This window comes from Apis laboriosa, unplaced genomic scaffold (genome assembly GCF_014066325.1).
Source record: "Apis laboriosa isolate Shangri-la unplaced genomic scaffold, ASM1406632v1 scaffold42_cov153, whole genome shotgun sequence".
NCBI classification, from domain to species: Eukaryota; Metazoa; Arthropoda; class Insecta; order Hymenoptera; family Apidae; genus Apis; species Apis laboriosa.
The window spans coordinates 2,371,537-2,390,993 of NW_025223257.1; the positions used below are offsets into that span (position 1 = coordinate 2,371,537).

The 19,457-nt window shown below is 37.6% G+C and overlaps 1 protein-coding gene across 2 annotated transcripts; it reads right to left on the reverse strand.

Annotated features, from left to right (window-relative positions):
- Nucleotides 1-573: 573 nt before the first annotated feature.
- Nucleotides 574-18,978, reverse strand: LOC122716207 (glutamate decarboxylase). 2 transcript variants are annotated; one of them, XM_043939082.1, is made up of 11 exons: nt 18,813-18,978; nt 17,799-17,884; nt 17,305-17,395; nt 14,533-14,769; nt 9,022-9,338; nt 8,528-8,779; nt 8,084-8,151; nt 4,094-4,172; nt 2,789-2,938; nt 2,372-2,566; nt 574-2,111 (listed from the first exon to the last, which is right to left on the reverse strand). In XM_043939082.1, exons 2-11 carry the CDS (start codon nt 17,853-17,855, stop codon nt 1,938-1,940), a joined length of 1,620 nt encoding a protein of 539 aa, XP_043795017.1. In that variant the 5' UTR covers nt 17,856-17,884; nt 18,813-18,978; the 3' UTR covers nt 574-1,937. The 2 variants fall into 2 exon arrangements, with proteins under 2 accessions (XP_043795017.1, XP_043795018.1); XM_043939083.1 differs by lacking the exon at nt 17,799-17,884.
- Nucleotides 18,979-19,457: the final 479 nt, after the last annotated feature.

Consider the following 19,457-nt stretch of genomic DNA (forward strand, 5'->3'; position numbering starts at 1 on the left):
TATAAAGTAATCTTCATTCTTTACCTCAGTGGCGAGTGAATCGAAAAATCTATATAGAATTCATTCGGTTCTTAAGTGTTGCCTTTTATTCTCTTTGTCGAACAGATTGAGATTTTTTTCGTCGTTTCTCACAGGAGCAAAATTATCGTAAATATTTTTATTCGTTCCATTTAAAAAAAGAAACAAATCTACGATTAATGATGTATTTTATTTTCAATCAATGAAACGAACCAATATCGAGGTGATGAGCTAACTAACGAACGATCGAATAGAATTCTTCTAAAAAGATGTGTCGCGTGAAAGACGTAAACGCGTTTCGATAAACTACGAAAACTAATTTCTAAGAAGACTTTATCAACTACATAATAAGATCAACAGTATATAAAGGTAATTCGACGAACTAAATGACAACCGTTCGCACGAATACTTGAAAAAGCATGTACTTTCATGGGTTTGTGTTTTGTATTTTAAAATCTCAACGCTAAATATATATTTATATATTTATATATATGTATATAATATACGCTTTGTTCTTCATATAATTATATTTTTTTTTTTTTTTTTTTGGTTTAACGTTATATTTATACTTCTTTTTTTCCCCCAAGTTTCCTATACGTATATTAATAAATATTCTCTCTCTGTTTTGGTGAAACTCTTCGATAATAAATAATAACATACGTACATTTGTATAATAATGGATGCAGGCCATATCTCTTTCATTGTAACGATCAGTTTTGCAAACGATCAATAAATAACAAATTCATTTTAATCATCTCAACAAATTAACGAGCAAAATGGATTGTAACTATCTAAACAGAGAAATTAAAGCTATCGTTTTTAATCGTGATATCGTCTTTATATTTCTTCTATATAAGTACTCCATTCCAAGTAAAAATATTTTGTACATTCTATCTCGTTCTATTCGAACGAATTCTTTTTTTTCTTCATTTCAATTTCCCTTTTTGAAATTTCTACTCGCTTATTTGCTTATATTGTCCAACTTGCGCCAACTTGGGAAGCTTGCGCAAATCTAATTGTTCGTTCGAGATCAATTTCGACTACGTCTCTACAAATTCTGCAAGAATAATAATAAATGAAACGGAACTGATTGATATGCATTCGTATGCATATATCCTCGAGCAAGAAATCAAATTATCGATTTAAAAAAAGAAGGGACCGAATCGTTGGCTATAAGCGTGATATATCTATACTTTACTATTGCTTCATTTTACGATGAAAACACATCGTTGCTATTCCTTCGTCTCCCTTCACTCTCTAAGAAAGTATTTATAGCGCTGAGAATGAGAACTAGTAACATTTACGGCCGGAAGCATCGCTAGAGCTTTTTTTTTTTTTAACTTGACTCTTTCGTTTCGTCACGGATATACGCTTACATCTAGAGAACTTACGTGCTATGAGTATCCTTTGATCTTCGGTTTGTTGCTTCGTAAATATGCTGAAGAAGCGTTTTTTTTTTTTTTCTTTTTCGTGCTACGATGATGATCACGCGACCCACTCCCTTCTCTCGTCAATTTCGATTACGAATAATCAAATTAAATATCAAGGCAAAATATAATAATCTCCATCGATGGAGAAACAATTATCGTTAATTTAGCCATTTGGTTTTCATTTCTCATGGTTGATGGTAAAAGTAAATTATCATTAATCAAACGATATCGATTTATAATGGAAATGGTTTTCATTAATAGAGAAGAGAAGAGAGCAGGTAGACGAGGTGCTTAAATTATTAACCATGATTGCGATTCTCGAATTTGATCTCCGGATTTTGTACACGTGATGGAACGCGGTTAAACTCCTGCTCGTTAATGAATTTTTAATATCAACAGGAATATTTCACTTTCGATATGGTGTCGTGATTTACGTTAAATCGCGCCCCCCTCGGTTGATTATGTAATTAATTAGAACAGGCAGGTTTCTTACAGATCGTGGCCTAACCGGTCCATTTCCGCCAGAAGAAAATCAACGTCCGCTTCCGTGACCGCGGCACTCGAAATAATATTTCTGAAGAAATTGGGTCGTCGATCGTCCGGCTGGTAACCTACCATCAGTGTGCCAGCTTGCATCATTCGGCCTTTCAAGATTGGACAGATCTGTGAACAGATTGTTTTCCTCTGTTGCTTCTTCCACTGTTGGCTAATTGCTATTATTATGTAAATCAGTGATAAATAAGAGATTTGTAAGTATTATATTATTCACAAGAATAGTCAGAGCTTGGTCAAATTAATCAGAATATTGGAATTCGTAATTGAGAAGTTTGATAGTCGAAATGCACAGGTTTAAAGATATTGTTATTTTACAAAAGAGTTTAAAAAAAGAGTAGAGAATTAGAAGAGTTAGGATTTAATCTCACATCTGCTAAGATTTTGATTCTCTCCTGAGTATGCGGCATGTTCCTAACGCGTGTTGGCAAATACCAGAAGCAGACGTTCACCATTTCTGGTTCTAGGATTAGATAATACTTGTCAGGCATCTGCTTGATCCTTCTGACCATGTATTCCGAAAGTTCCATCAGTCGATCCATGTGTTTCCCGAATCCTTCTGTACCCTACGTCAAAAAGAATTCCTATCTCTCTGCAATTTAATATTTTCTTTTTTCTTCTATTTTTACCATTTTTCATTTCCATTAAATTAAACGTAATTTTAACCGCTTATCTAATAAAATATATTATTTTCTTAATCCAATCTTCTTCGTGAAAAAATTTTCCTATGTTTATTTTTTGTTTCGTTTTCACGAATCAATAATTGTTCTTCGATCTATGCTATTTACCTTGGCTCGCCATTGCAACCAAAGTTTGAAGATGTCATTATGACGCCCGCATTGAATCACTTTATCACCGGTATCGTACTTCACGTCGTACAGTTTGTCTGTCATGAACAAATACTCGGCTGACATTTGGTTGCAGCTAATCAGCAAACCCTGGAAAATAAAGAGGCGAATGCATCGAGGAGGCGAGATGGGGATAGTCTGTTGTTGTTCGGTTTTCCAATTTTTCCAACTCATTTTACAGGACACAATGAGCACACGTTTCGAGCTATGTTTAAGAAACTTTCTAATTGACAGGCGCGAGAAGGAACAAACGTGAGAGACGGGTCGATATGGGAACTCATGCGCAGGAAGAGGGAAACTGAGGGATATTGAATTTACAAAATGGCGACTGGTATCCTTACACCCTACAGGTCGCCATTGTACCTCATGATTCTGCGATTTCGTTGAATGTCCTCGTAAATCGAACGTTCTTTCTTCCATCATTGTTCCATTTTCGCGTAATGAAAAAAAAATTGCAGCGAAATGGATTCTACTTTTATTGTAACCAATAGGAAAATTAAGAAAATTAGAAATGTGCACAAATTTAAAAAATCATCAAAAGTATTAACATTAGAATTATCAAACTGTAATATGTCTAATCTAAATACAATAGATGATTGTAATTCAAGTGATATATAGAAATGTGTAATTAGTGAAAGGATCTATAGAAAAATTAAAAAAAAAATTTAGAAAATCTCAATTGCTAATTCAAAAATCACCATATCAAAGACACCTGCAAGTTTTTTTTTCATTTTGAATAATTCGAACGTAAAATGAAAATTTCCATAAATCACGATACTTGAACTGCGCCTGTCCAAATTTCCAATTTGCAACAATTTCTTAACCAACCGATCGGCCAAACGTAACGATAACATATTAAGAATAAGGAAAGAACCTCCCTCGTTCGAAACGTTCCGCGGCAGCCGGTGCACGGAATTTTAATATCCGAGGGGGAAGTTCTGAGTCGGCAATATAACCACGCAGGCGTGTGGGGCGAATAAACCCTCGCGCGAGCCATGGTGGTACGGTCGGCAACATATGTTATCTCTTAGTTTAATTAAATTCCTGCAGTGCCGCGTTCCAACGCGTACACGTCTCCGCCCCTCGGAATGCAGCCACCGTTGTGTCATCACCCTTACAGGAGACAGGAATTTCCGTCCACGGGATCTCGAGATGTCGATTTGTTCGCCAGGATACACATGCGTGTGGAACGATTTTTATAATCGTAATAAAACAAACAGTAAGATCGATGTGAAAGTGACTTACGTCCTCCTTGAAGTGAATCGTCGAACATTGAAGCAACGCCCCCATGAGTTTGTGCGGGTTCCAGGTCACGGAATCGGCTCTGTGAACGATCGTTTTTTTTTTTTTATGAAGAATATCATGCGTATACATCGTTATTAACCCCTTAAGGACCGAATTATTTTATTCGATATAAATCAAAATTGGAAATATGGTCGTTAAGGGGTTGAAAATTTGAACTGAAAGAATGTTGAAATTGATAATATAATAATTTCTTAGGAAAAATCTTTCTAGATCTTATAAAAGAACGATTTTTTATTAATACTATGCAATACTATTAATTTTTTTCTAAATTTTTCTTTTTATAAAGTACAAATTTTGAATAATTAAAAAGAGAATATTATAAGATATCAAAGTCGAAATACGCGATAAATATAAAGAAATTTAGAAATATAAAGAAAGTGTGATTCAAATTTCGATTCAATAACAAGGGATAAATGAAATCGAAGGTTGGAACAGATTTTATCCGCGATTTATCGAGAACGAGCGAAGGTGGCTGAGAAAGGCGGTCGAGCTCAGCTGGTCGTCAAACGTTTATCCACTCCCACTGGGACCAATAGGGGATAAAATATGAGTTATTTTCCCTCCACGCAACGCGGGGGTCCATCAATTCGAGAGAAGAGCTATTAATATAGCCATGGGATTGGATTTAACCCTCTGCTCCTAAGAGACACACCCTTGCGGTAAAAACTGCTAACCCTTCTTAATCCGTGGCACAAAACGCGAGAACCTGTGTACTATTTGACACTAATTTCCTATGCGTTCAACAAGTGTCGCTCACCTTTCCATTAGAATACCTTATCGTGCAAAAATAAATGATATACGATATTTTTAAATACAAAAATTTGCCCACGGTGAAATTTCAAACATTTTTAGAGCGAGATATATTTGTATATATAACTTGGAAGATAGTAAAAATAGAATAGATAAATTTCAGTGTTAATTATTCAGAAGCTTCAATCGTTTCGTTTAAGTAGAGGTTAACTCGCTCAAGTAGAATCAGGCGTGCACGTGCAGACAAGCGTGGCCGTCCGATGACAAACGTTATCGACACTTGGCAACTGACACATATATCGCGACACTATCCCTACTTGTCCGTCGACTGCTCTGTGAATGATGCGAGGGTACTCGAAGCAACCAGGAAAAGAGATTCGTGTCGGCGACAGCCGTTTGCCATTAGTCACTCTTCTGCATCCTCTTCATACACCGTATACGAGTTTATCGCAACGTTGTATTATCGCCATTTTCACGAGCCGTTCCAAGTTTCATGCACTTCGCACAATTTGCAATTCCACTACTTGCATCACTTCACTCATACATAAATACGTTATATATTTAGCGTTATATATTTAGCTTCAACTTTTATATTTCATTGTTCACGATTCAATTAATGAGCTATATAATTTTTATTATCGAAAGATTGAACGTGTTGTTCCAACGTGTTTTAATTTTCCATTAGTTAAAAAAAGGTATCGATAAAAGTGTGCATAATGTGTGGGTACAAAGCTCGAGTGATTAATGCGATTCGCAGCTGGGTCTGGCGCGTGCAGCGCCCTTCTGTTCACTCTTAAATTCATCCTAGGTGCCAACCCCAAAAGCCGCGCAATATATATCACGAGGGTTGCTAATTATCCCTCACCACTTAAGCTAAGCGCGAAAGAAAAGAACTGGTTTTCAATCGAAACTCAGTCAGATTCGTCCAATTCGAACGAAGAGAAAATTAATAATTCTTCGAATTCGCGTAGACATTCTGACATTAAAATCAAAAAAATTTTCATAGATAATCAAATAAACGATATTTAAAGAAATAGAGTCTTAAAAGAACACATCTCTTTACGAAACAAAGACAATTCGCGATCGTCGAAAGAGATCGGAATAATCGTGCTCCAGGGGATCGAGGATCGTGTAATTTGCATGAAAGCGTGTGTATACGAAGGAAAAATACACGTGAAAAGCATGGAAGCACGCGACAAAACTGTCGAATCCATCGAGAGAAGGACTTTCAACTTCGCTTCCGCATGCAGACCTCTCCTTCCTTCCTCAACCACCTTTTATGCGTAATCATTTCTGACTTTGTCGCGACGCTGGAATCACGATCTCCCTTTCCTTTCTGATCCTCCTTTTCGCGAGTCCGCGCCGTTCTGTTCGAGGGATGAACAACGAAGGGGGTGGTTGGAGAGCGACAGAGAGCGACATTGAACGAGAGAATGAGGAAAGCTCTGTTCCCTTTGTACGAGTTTAATCCAGCATTGTCGAGGCACGGTCTTTTATTTCAGACCCGCGGAAGGCACAGTACGATGCGGCGCCGCCGTCGATATATAAAGAGGAGAGTTCTGTTCTGCAAATGCGCTCCAGGGAACTGATCCAGCTGTTGCTCGTCCTTCGGATTTTTCGTTTGCCATTTTAATCAAGACCTTCACAGGAAGGAAGTTCTGGGGTACAGTCTGTGCAAGCAGGAAATCCACGGCGATTGCGTGGAGGATTTTTCCTCGGATTTTTTCTTACCAACCTTTGTCAAAATCGAATTACTATGAAGTATAAAATAAAAATAACTCACAGTATCGTGAAAATAGTTTCAATTCGAAATTATATGTTGCGAAAATTTGTGATACAGATATTGAAAAAATATTTAAAATTGGAAATAATATTTTATAACAATAGAAAAAAATTCTATGATTCAAATATTATTATAAAAATTTACAATACGAAAATGATAAACTTTAAAGATTCAATTTCATTCAATTTCATTTCGCGACAAAGAATATTCATCTCAATAACTACTCGCGCGTAGGAAGAGAAATATGCACGACAGCTATTGTTCATGCATCTTTTGTAGCATACGTGTTGCTATAATATTCCGTTGTTGCGGAAAAAATTTTCTAAATAAAAAATTGCGAGTAAATTCCACGAAATTGGAAAGCAAGCTAGAGTATTCGATATTACTCCGAGTTCAGATGACTTTTCGAGTGAAAATGATTTTCTCGACAGGCCTCGTGCCACTTTTTTTCGGGTCACGGACTGTCTGGCGTTGAATGAAGGGAGCAGATGCGGCCGGATGCAAATCGTGGATTAATCTCGCCAACCCCATCCGAGCCACCCCCTGAATCGGCCTATCCCTGACCCCCAATTGCAGCACGAGGGGTCGGACATCACTCGCCTCCGCGATTCTATATGCGAAAGTTCGCATGTGTCGAGGACAGGAGTCACTCCTTTCCATCCATCCCCTCGATTCCATGGATTACGATACTGTCGAGAAATTGCCGGCAGGTATCTTCTTTCCGCGTCGATTAATTTATCCGAATTATTTCCAACGTGTCCAGATTATTGTAGATTAATGTAGTTAGTCGAAAAACTTTACGAGTATTTAAAGAATAATAATTCTACTTTGAGAGGAAGATGAAGTCAATCCTTAAAATTTCAGTGTTTTTTTTCTTTCTCTATTCTTTAAATATGAGTATAATGATGAAGAGAAAAGATTGTTAATATTCTGCATACATTCAATTAAAATCAGAATTTGAAGTTTGGTTAATTTCGTATGATTGTTCCTGCGATTGACTAAATTTAATTTACAGATTAAATCTATCAATTTCTATTCTCAGTTCTCTATTCGTATGCAAACTGACTTTTCTTAAGTTTAAAGCGTCTCATTCTCGACCCAGGAAGAGCTTTATCTACTTGAAAGAAACTTTATCGATTTTATCCACGTTGTGCATGCGTGTGTGTATACTTCGTTTCCGAGTGACTCCATCAAACTAAGCCTCAATAAACTATAAAGTACGAGGATTAAGCCACCCCTCTATAGAACACGTATGGAGGTGTTTCTGATTGATCGAAAAGCTATATATATATATCTTAAGGAGAAGATTGAACAGTTTGAGGGTGAAGATGTATCGCAATTTTACAAAGACAGTTCAAATTAGAATTATTCTGTTTTTTCTTTTTTCTTTCACTCACCGTTCGATGCCTGTCATTCGGGGATGCCTGTATTTCCTCGAGAGAAGCAGTCCACCACCCCAAGCCGCCTGAGAAGAAAATATTTTGTAAAATATAAAGAAAGATGTCGTGTATTAAAGACTTCGTAAGTTTTGACTTCGAGCAAAGCCCAGATTTTCCGAATTTTCCCCTAATTTAACCGATCGAAACACTGGCCGTCGACTAGATGACGCTTCTCACATTTATTATTTACGTTAAGGCTCTTAGGCATTTGGCATTTATCGTTCGAACGTTGAACCGATTTGAATAATCTGTCTAAGCTAAGTGGAAATCTCTGTTTTCCCTTTCTAACTTCGAAACACTTTCATCCTCGATTTTGTACGCGTTACATCGGTCGATTAAATTATATTGTCTTGATCGCTTTATTATTATTGGGGAAAATTAAACAATGTTTTAAAAACTCACGTCGATGTGCAGCCAGAGCTTGTGTCTCTGGCATATATCAGCGATTTCTGGAATAGGATCGAACGCTCCAATGACGGTCGTTCCTGCGGTAGCGTTCACGAAGAAGGGGATGTGTCCTTTGGCCTTGCGTTCAAGAATTAATTCTTCCAGTTTCGAAGGAATCATTCGGCCTCGATCGTCGCTAGGAACCATCACGCAGTTGTCCGTTCCCAATCCGCAGACAGCGGCGCACGATTTCACCGAATAATGGCACTGTTCGCACAAAAATAAATAAAATTTCGAACATTCATTTCCATTTATTTTTCCGTAGAATTACAAAAGAAGAAAAGAAAAGAAACAAGGTTTTTATTTCGATGATTTCATAATTCCATTATCTATAATTCCGTATCTCAAGAGATAAGAATATGATAACACACCGTTTTATACAATCGGAGGTTTATCTGTCGATAAGATACCGCAAAGGCACAAAAAGAGATAAGTAGAGCAAAACGTACCTGATCAGACGTGAACATAACCAGCTGTCCACCCACTGCGGAGAGGCCCCGTTCTTTGTACATGGGGAACATTTTATGCCTGGCAGCGAGAAAGGCGTATAGATTACTGATGGAACCTCCTGGGGCAAGTATGGAGTCGCCACCGCTCCAACCGATCAGTTCTCTCATTTTTTGAAGCACCACGTGCTCCATCAGTATGAACACCGGCGCGATTTCGTAGGTGAACATGTTGGTATTAGCCGTCGCTGTCAACCATTCGCCAGCCATCGAGACGAGGTCCAGACCGCAGGACAATTGATTGAAAAAATGTGGATGACCTGAGCAAAAACCAGAGAAAAGAATTATCTTAATCAATTTATCTTTCAACAATTCTAGAGACAAATATCTTTTCATTGTCGATTCTCATTTTCGAAACAACCATTATAGAACAGAAACGCGTTCAAATTAATCGTTTTCTATTTTGAATCAAGGGTAGCGGTTCTAATTCCTTTGAAATCGTGATTGTTCGAAGACGATTCTTAATGGTAGGGTAATTAATAACAGTGACGTGGCACGTGGCCAGAAATTATATTATATAGTGTAGATTCGTGGCAGTGGCAGTGAGGTCGAAAGGCACATGGATGGAAAGAGGGAAGAGAGCTTTAAGCCGCTCTCTGAGTACGTTGTCATCCGCTCTGCTGAACATCGCGCCAGGATCAGGGTTAATGCTTCTGTTCGATGGGAGCCTGCCTTCTGATGCGAATGGAGGGTACAAGCGCTACTGTTTCTTGTATGTGAGCAAGTTGCTGTTTCTCCTTGCTATATTTCCTTTTTCCTTTCTATTTAATTTGTATTGTATCCATTTTGTATTAAGAATTAACAAGGAGTCAATTTAGATATTAAAAATATTAATTGCAAAGTAAAATAATGGAGGATCACAATGAAGAGTAATTTGTATTGAACCAATTTTGTAAATTTAAGCATTAAGAAGAGATATCTGTGCAATATAGAAGACGTAAAGAAACGTAATGAAAAGATTTATATTCATAGGGTAGAGGTTATTTTTTAACAATAGGTACCATATTTATGCTCGAAATTTATGTTTTCCATGATGCAGGATTTTTTTACCCACCCTTACAGCCTACATCCTATCATTCTCTTAAATAACGTAGATCCCTTGATCCCGAGAATTGATGGATTCACTCCATTGAATATCCGGCCACGAAAAGACTTTTTCCCCCGAGTGCACGATAACCTTTGATAACCAAACGGCCATATTCGGTTTTCCGGGCGAAACCTCCAGAGTGGCGTTACGTTCTTTCGATAAATATCCTCGGTAGTAAGACCAAACACGCGAGTGAGAGAGAGAGTTTCGTGAGAGGGTGGTGTCTGGACATTTTAATCTCATGGTATTAGTGATTGATTGACGTGTGACGCCAACCTATTGGGGGTCTAAGTGTTCCCCTTGTAACATCTGGATTTCTAACTTGAGATCGTAATTTTCCTTGAGATCAGGAATCGAATCACAATTTCTTATCTTTTTTTGTTGCTAATCTCGATAATTAAAATACTTTTTCCAATACTTTAACGTTAAGATACACAAAATTCTTGAAATATTTCTTATAAAATTTAAATAGCTCAATTACATTTTCTTTTTTAACTTTCAATTTTTCAAATTAATACATCTCAAAACCGAATTATCTCAAAAAGAGATCAATAATCCAAATAATCATATCCAAAATTCTTTATTACTCTTTTTTCTTTCCTGAAATTCTAACGGTAGAATTCAATCACTGGTCAAAGCATCGAATGTATATCTGGACAAAAAAGTCTCCACCCCAGAAGAAGATATCGGGCAGCGGTATCTGGAGCCGTTTGTCGCGGTGTTATTCGCAATTATCTTGGTCCGTGGATCGTGGCACGCGTCCGGTTCTGGGGTGTGCAACAAGACGTCTCCCTTTCCCTGCCCCACCCCCGATTTTTCCAAGAGCACCGAGGGTCGATGGTCCGAGGAGCCCGCATTTTGCGCGTCACACGCGTCGCTGCGCGACTAGATTGTTTGCAGAGGCTCTCAAATCACGAGAAGAACTCAGGAAAAACAAACTGTTTCGACCAGCTGGCGAGATTATCCATTGTACTCCATCATCCGTTGCAAATGTATTTTATAGCTCATTTACATCCACGTTAGATAAATCGAGGATACAAGTTTCCAGCATGCCTCGCTTCTTAAGTGAAATTTTTTTTTTTACAAAATAAATACGAAGAATAAATTTAGAGAAGGGAGAAAATAAAAGATCGTCTTAATGGATATTGCTAAAGTTTCTATTGGAAACTGCAAAAAGTTTTTTAGAGACGAGGTTGTAAACGTGTTCTAAAAATTGGTGCTCTATTGTGAGAATGTTCAACAAAGTTCAGTGTAACAATACGTGATGGAATTGGGGGTGTTTGTGTAATTTGAAGGAAGATAGGAAAAACAAACGCACGAGAGTGCAACGTGCGGATAAGCCAGGCAGGTTGGCGTATTATGCAGATTTAAGGGTATGTTAATTCTGCATGGAATTGCAGGGATTTTCGAACCAGATCCCCTTAGACTCGTTCCCATCGCCGCGGAGTAATGGCAAAATAGAGGATAACCTCTTAAAACTAATGGAAAGCGATCTCTTTCACATTCACGGGGCAAAATAATTTGATACAAACATTATATTTTATTTAATTTTGTAAAAAGATATTCATTATTGGATTTGTGTTAAATTAAATTTCTAATATTATTTGTTCAACAACTTCTTTGTTTAATTTGTCGAAGATATTCTTCGTAAATATCAATGAAATCTCTATCGCGTTTACGAGTTGACATATGGGACATAAACTTGTTATACGATACTATGGATTCCACGATTTGTTTCTTTCACTGGATTGCTTTTACGAGCAATTACAATGTCTGAGGGTATCATTTTCCGACTAATTTGCCCTCTTTCCCCGCATCGAGAAGAGAAAGGGAACAACGTGGAGAACCTGCTCGACGCAGACCAGGGTAATATATTACAGGGCTTACGATTTGTATGAAGAGAAGTGTGTAACCCAGACTTAACATTAATGCCGTGCAATCAATCATACAGGAAAAAGAAACCATTTCGAATGTCTGAACTCAAATAACGATGGAAGAAAATTAATAACACAATTCACGTTCCATAATATTCAATATTGTTCATAATATTCATTATTTCCTTGTCGGGATATCTATTATTGGCAATTTGATAAAATTTTTATTCCTTCATATTTGGATAATTCTGAGAATTATTAGAAATAATTAATATTTTAAATAAAAATCTTTTGCTTTTCTCCATTCTCCTCATTTGTCATTGGTGTTATGATATTTGGATAGCCATGATTTTCATCGCCGATGAATTCCATTCATGGTGAGAATACCGATCGAATGACGTAACAACTTGTGCGTTCCGTGACGAAACGATTTCTACATTCCACGGCTAGCTATCGATATCAATTTAAATTCCAATGGGTGTACCCGGTGCGTCCGCGGCGAAAGCTCGACGAAGGGTTCACCCGATGGTGTGCGCTCCCTCCCTCCCCTCGGTCGTTCGCCCCTATTTACTATTTCCCTCCATCCCACCGAGGGAAAATCGTGTAGAAATGGCTCTTAATTACACCGATCCTATTGAATTCACCACTCTGCCCAGTGGTGCCACGTGCGCTAACGCTACAACCGTTTTTCGATGGGCACAGTTTGTATTCTTCTTTCCCGTGCTTTTTCCCCTTACCCGTTCTCCGAATTCCGACAGTTTTCATCCTCGGTTTGAAGAAAGAAAAAAGGGTATCCTAATTTTGGCAACGGGAATCGAAATTTTTCATGGAAAATTGGAGATTGAAAATTCTTCTTTGACAAAACGATTTTCTTCTTTTTCTTTTTTTTTTTTGTAATCTTGCCAAGTCTCATGTGCTATTGGAAATTTCTTTAGATGTGAGAATCCTGTTTTCCAGGTCGAACTAACTGGAGCATCTATTTCCGATATCGACGAGTTTCGAAGGAAACGTACATTCCTTTCCCAGACATTGAAATTTCCAATCTTTGTGGTTGTACAGCTTTCTCGACAAAGATATACCCAACTGTATCACAATTAATCGAGATCTCGTTATTAATCAATATTAATTTCTTCCATGATTTTCGGATATGGAATAATAAAAATTCCACAAACTTATTCCTAATTTCACATTTTATTTTTAAAGTATTCCAAAAATATTCTCATAAATAATTTCTATTCTTAAAACCCTTCAGATATCTTTTCTCCTCTTACCACGCCATATTTCAAAAGACTATCATCATCTTATCATCCAGCAACCCCAAAAAAATATTTTCCAAACGTATCTCCTATCAATCGATTCCACAGCAGAAGGGAGGAGGATGCCTTCCTTTTTTCACGGTTTCGATGACTATGGTCAGATGCTATGTTACCAGAAGGGAATGTCTCGTGGCACGTAATCTAATAACGAGTTTTTGTCCGTATACGCGGTGCACGCGTCTTTCTATACACAAGGGTGGCTCGTCATCATCGACTCCCGCTACCAGACAAGCCTGATTCCTGGCCTAAGTTCGGTTAGCCCTCTTCCATTGTGCATTAGCATCTATTCAACCTGGTAATCGAATCCTGGCCGAGATAGCGAACTTTCGTGGGGGATTTGCGGTTGACTTTTGGCGTTTCCTCGATCGAAAGCCTCGATGAATTCGCCAGTGGCCGAATTAATATATCTCGTGCGTGGCTCGCGCGATTCGAAATTTTTTCTCACAGATTTAAAAAATTCAATTCAGTATCAAAAAAAATTTCACGTTTTGGAGTTATTGAAAATTTCCAATCTTGAAATTTAGAATTTGCTATTCGATTTAATAAATACAAAATTAGAGAATTGAAAATCTTTAAGTCCATATTTTTAAGGAATTAGTTTTCGGTTTAATTCTTATTTTTCTATTCTCTCTATTTACGAAAGATCATAGAAATTTCAACTGAAAACTGTTTCATTTTTTGTTCTAAAGAAGGACTTAGATGGTGTAGCCAGATACCGCATAGCTTTTTTATTTCAGTTACCCTCGCTCATTTATCACGTGCACGAGGACAATGTGTATATTTCGTGGGGTTGAAGCCTGCGGAAATGCTGAAAGTGTCTAGCTACCTTATCTCCACCCCTAGAGCGCGTATGCTAAATTGAATATGAAATTACGTGGCTTATCGCCCTCCCAAATGCAAGGAAATGCGATAGTACAGTATTAAACGATTCCCTGCTAGACATCATCCTCGAATTTCCTCCAGTTTTTCCCTCAGATAACTTTCATCATCGATTTAGAAACATCTTTTAATCCTTCTTGACTGTCCTTTTATTATTATTTCATAATTTTTAAATTTAAAATTCGTAGATTAATTAATTTAATTTTATATTATACATAAATCTATCAATTTTTTTAATTTTAAGATTCTAATTTTAAGATTAATTAATAAAATCTTTAAATATAAACGTAAAACTCACCTGTTTTAACTTGGTACTTCAAGGTGGTCGAACAATCGATGAGAAGTTGTTGAAGAGTCAAACCAGAATCAGGAATTTCGAGATCCAGGAGACGCATCATGTCGGAGGGATGATGGAAATCGAGCACTTTAGCGTTTCTATCATTCGTGGACTTGATAAAATCCAACAGAATGTCCACCACCTTCATCAGGAACTCCCTGGTCGCTGGATAACCTTCGGCATTCTGCGGCAGGATATCTGAGAGCAATAAAAATTCAAAATTCGAATAATAGACACTCGACTATCCTTCAAATCGCTATTTGTTCCCTTAGTATCTTCAAAATTATGACAAAGAAGACTCGACATTACCTCTTCCTTTTTTTCTCAGGACAAATTTTTTATTTTATATTTTTTAAATTTTATAATTTCGAAGATGTTAAGATAACAAATTCTTGTGTTATGCAAGCAATCACATTAAATTTGATCGTAAAAAAATTAATGATAGGCTAAATTGTCTACTGATGACTCTCTAATTGTTATAATCAAGTGAAATCTCTTCTACAGCGACACCGATCGATTTAATACCGTTTCAATCAAAGCCTTCCTTTTTTTTTTTTATTTCGTGCGCCCTTCGACCTACCGCCGGCTCTCTCCATCCCAGAAAACGTCAATTATTAGAATGATTTCACCTCATCAAACAATTGAAAGTATAGACCTATATTGACACACTCTCACTTGTTTGGTGGGATGACACCATCTCACTTCTTCGTCCTCTTCCTCATCTTCCTCGTCGTCTTCCTCTTTCTTCTTCTTCGTGTCTTATGTCGGTGATGACTCGTTTCGCTGTTCGAAAAGTTTCCATGCAATCGCACATACACGTCACAACATTGAACGAAAATGCGTAAGAGAGAAGCAGTGAATATAATGATGCAAAATAACAATAAATATTTGAAAAATATTATGTTGTCCCGAAAAAGAAGAAGAATGATGGAATATTCGAGATTTCAAGATGATTTTTCAGCTCTGCTTTGATAAAGAAAAAATTTACAGTGGAACATTTCAATGTGCTTGTGGTAAATCCTTGGTAAATTGAACTGTCCTTTAGTCGCAACGTAACCATAAAGTATCGTAAACCACCCTTCTTTTCCCATTGCATTAAGAAGATCCTACGGATAAACAGACTCTGCTTTATTCAGTATTCGTGTCTTAAATTCTCCGTTTCTTTATTTTAAGGAATAACAAGGAACGCTTGAATTTTTTTTTAAAAAAGAATTTTTCTTCCTATCGCGTAAAAATCTTTGTAAGAATTAATAAAGAAAGAATGTAACGAATAACTATTTAACAAAATTCAAGTCACGTCCTCCTCTTAAAATATTTCGTTTAAAAATATTTTAAGATAGAGGTTCGTCCAAAAAATAATAGAAAACTAAAACCACTAAAAGACAAGTGTATTTTTCAATAATCACGAGAACGATGAATGAGAATCGAATGGGAAAGAAGGGTGCGTGGAATGGTGAATCGTTCTAAGCCCATGGTTAGACAAGAGAAATCCCTGGCTTCCAAGGGCTCTGCTTCGGCTAATCCACCTCTATCAATCTAACGTCCAAAAAAAGACTGTCAGAGTCTCCTTTTTTTTCTTCAAGCATTGTAAAAGTTTCGCTGAATCCACTGATCAAGAGTAAAGTAAATACTTCTATTCGATCAACGATTAAATTAACGCACACAACAATTGGCAAGTTGAATTGTATACAATCGAATCACGCAAGAAACGAAGCAACGAACACATGCAATTTCAACAGGATGAATTACAGATTCCATGGATCTACGTGGAACTCGTGCGTCATTTGGCACCAGATGCATCGAACCCTCTATTCGTAGGTTTAATCAAAGCGCCTTCTAGGGGTTGTTACACGTGGCAATTAGTTCCAGCGATTTATAAGCGGGATTACGGGGTTAATTTATAGTAACGAGCGGGAAAGAGGTTGCTCCAATCTTTGAAGAAAGTTTCGTTTTCAATCCTGACAAATTTTTGCAATTTCTTTACTTAAATTTTAATTAACAATTAATCAAATAAAAATTAATAACAATTGAAAACGTTAATAACAAAATTAACAGAGAATTCGATGCGCAGCTACGACTTTGAAAAGTAATTCCAAAATTTTTTGACCGATATTTCGAATTATTATTTTTTTTTTTATTATTATATTTTAAATCTAATTTATATGCGCATCGATACAACTCTTATCGTTATTCTACAGTTGGTAAAGCGTAAACAGATTCCCTACAACAAACCCTTCCGCCCTTTTCTGCGGCGTGTAATCTGTCCTCAGCCACTCGTTGCCTACGAGCCTCTTCAGGCCAATTCTAAATCCTCTATTATTATGCACCCTTCCGAGCCGCGAGCTTCGCGAAATCAGGACAATATTGTGACTCCTGGATTTCATTCCTGGGAAGCCAGAGGCTTCACAATCCGGATACACAAGGGAAACGATTCGATATAGAACGATAATTTGCTTGGATTCGTGGTGAGACGAGACAATCAGTGGGGTAAGTAGATATAAACCGTACGTGGTCAGACAAGTAAAAATAGGTCGCAGGAGAATAGGCTTTGTTTTGTAATGTTGACGTGCGTTGCAAAATAATTTATAGATAAACGAATAAATATAATATATAGGTAGAAATATAGAGTTTAAACGAGTTTATAAAAATTCCATGCTGTTTTGACGTTTAAATGTCCAGAGCATGCTGGATGGTGTTGAAAATATTTCTGAAAGAAGCAATCTTTACACTCACCCGAATATTTCAAGTTACAGTGCTCTTTGGAGAGCGAGTAGGTGTTTTCGGAGCTCATTAGTCTGGTTGGTGAATGTGTCCTGGCGAAATTCTGAAATTCACAACGTAAATTTGTATCACTGAATTCGATGAACATACTGACATTTCATACAGAATAATAAATTATAAAGTAAGTTTTTTCGAAAATTCTATTGAAAAAAGAAAATTCTTTTCAGGCAATCATCTTCCTTAATCCTTTCATTCCCAAATTGTTTGTCTATAATCTTTAGCTTTTGATAAATACAGCATTTTATTTTTTATATAATCTTTAAATTCAAGTCTGGAAACGAAAGGGTTAATGAGTAAAACAATAAGAAAAGGAACGAAAGAAAAAGAAGTACGAAGTAAAAGAAGAGTTATAGGTGACATAGCGACAAACGATGAAAGAAAATGAAGAAAAACAAAGATAGACATAAAACAAGATGAATGACGTGCAGCGAGATGGAATGCCTTACATATAAGTATTCCTTGATCGCAGTGATTTTAGTGCCGATCATTTGCACATTGTCCATGTCTCTGCTTGTGCCCCTCGCCTCAGTTCCTACAACAATCAACAACAGTGTCCGCTTCAGTGTCGAGCTTCTTTCAACTTTCGTGCTTCTTTTATTATTTCTTATTATTATTATTATTATTTTTATTATTATTATTATCCAGCAAGAGCTTGACAGAAATTGCACAACTGCGAAGCGAGAGTTAAAACGCCGAAGGAACATGGCAGGCCGAGCGACCAAAGAAACATGGACAGAGAGCATTTTATTCATTTTCATTCTCTATTCTTTTCTTTCTCGTTTCGTTGCACATCTTAAAAAATTCTCGATTTTTCGATTCTCGAGAAATTTCGATATCTATATCGTTGCTCTCTGAACCGATCGACTGGTCCTTGGAGCGCAAAAAGGTAAAGCGACAGATCGTCCTGAAGAGAGATCAGATCACATCACTCTGATGAAACAGAGTTATTAAAATGTAGATAAATAGTACGGATTATCGATAATAATTATCGTGCAGCTTTTTGTTCAATTTTTAGAGAGAACGATATCCATGGGTATAAATAGTATTTTTAATTGAATATTAAAAAATATAAAAAGCCTAAAAAGAAAAAATAAAATAAGAAAAAATCTTGAAAGCATTATTTATCATTCAATATCTCGTACAATGGAAAAAGCTAAATGCAAAAACTAAATGCAAAAATATGAAAACGAAACGATCCATGTATCCAAAAGTTCTTCAATGCCATCAGCAGGAATGAAGCGAGAATGAGGAATGCGTGAAAGCGACAAAGAATAAATCTATCCAAAAAATCGAAAGGATTTCGAAGAAATATCCCAAGTTTATAAAAATTACATTTCCAATTCTTTTTCCAAAAATTCATTTCGAAAAATTTCCAAAAACCCTTTCGATCATCCGGATAGACGATGACAGAGAGAAAGGGGTTGCAACTAAACCGTTCCTATCCAAATATAATCACTCACCAATTCCTTCGTATCACCTCGAAGGGGGTGATCCTCACTCGTCTCGCTCACTCTCGCTCAACAGGGGATGGAATCGGTCCTAACCGAGTGTAAGGACTCGTGGATGGAACGACGGTAGACCGTGGTGGAAGCGACGACGGGCTTCGGGGTGGTTTCCAAGGGACTGCTTCCAGCCGAAAACGCCTGGACGACTCTCGAGCCTCGGCCTGACTCGGCCTGCCTCGAGTCTGGCTGACCCAGTTTCTCTCTCTCGTGCAACCCACGCACCCTACCCTCCACCTGGCGGGGGTTGTTTTTGCGTGGGCGGGGCGACGAAACCCTCTGTGCACGGGTGCTCGGGGTGCTGTGGCACGGGGGTGGCCCGCGTAGGCGTGTCGAACCTCGGCCAATCCCCGTTCGAACGTCACACTGACGTCAGAGAGGATAGTGTGACGTATCGCTCCACGCTTTATCTGTTTCCTCCGGCCCTCGAGATACATCGAGGCATCATCTCGCGCGGTTCTCGCCGCAAGGGAATGCTGCACCCCTTGTCTCCTTTTATACGTTTACGAATGCGCTCCCGAGGTGGCTACCAGATGGGCTTCAAGGGGGCTACTTAGCCGCGAAATCTCCGGCACGCTTGCCCTTTAGCCGAGATATCCGCGT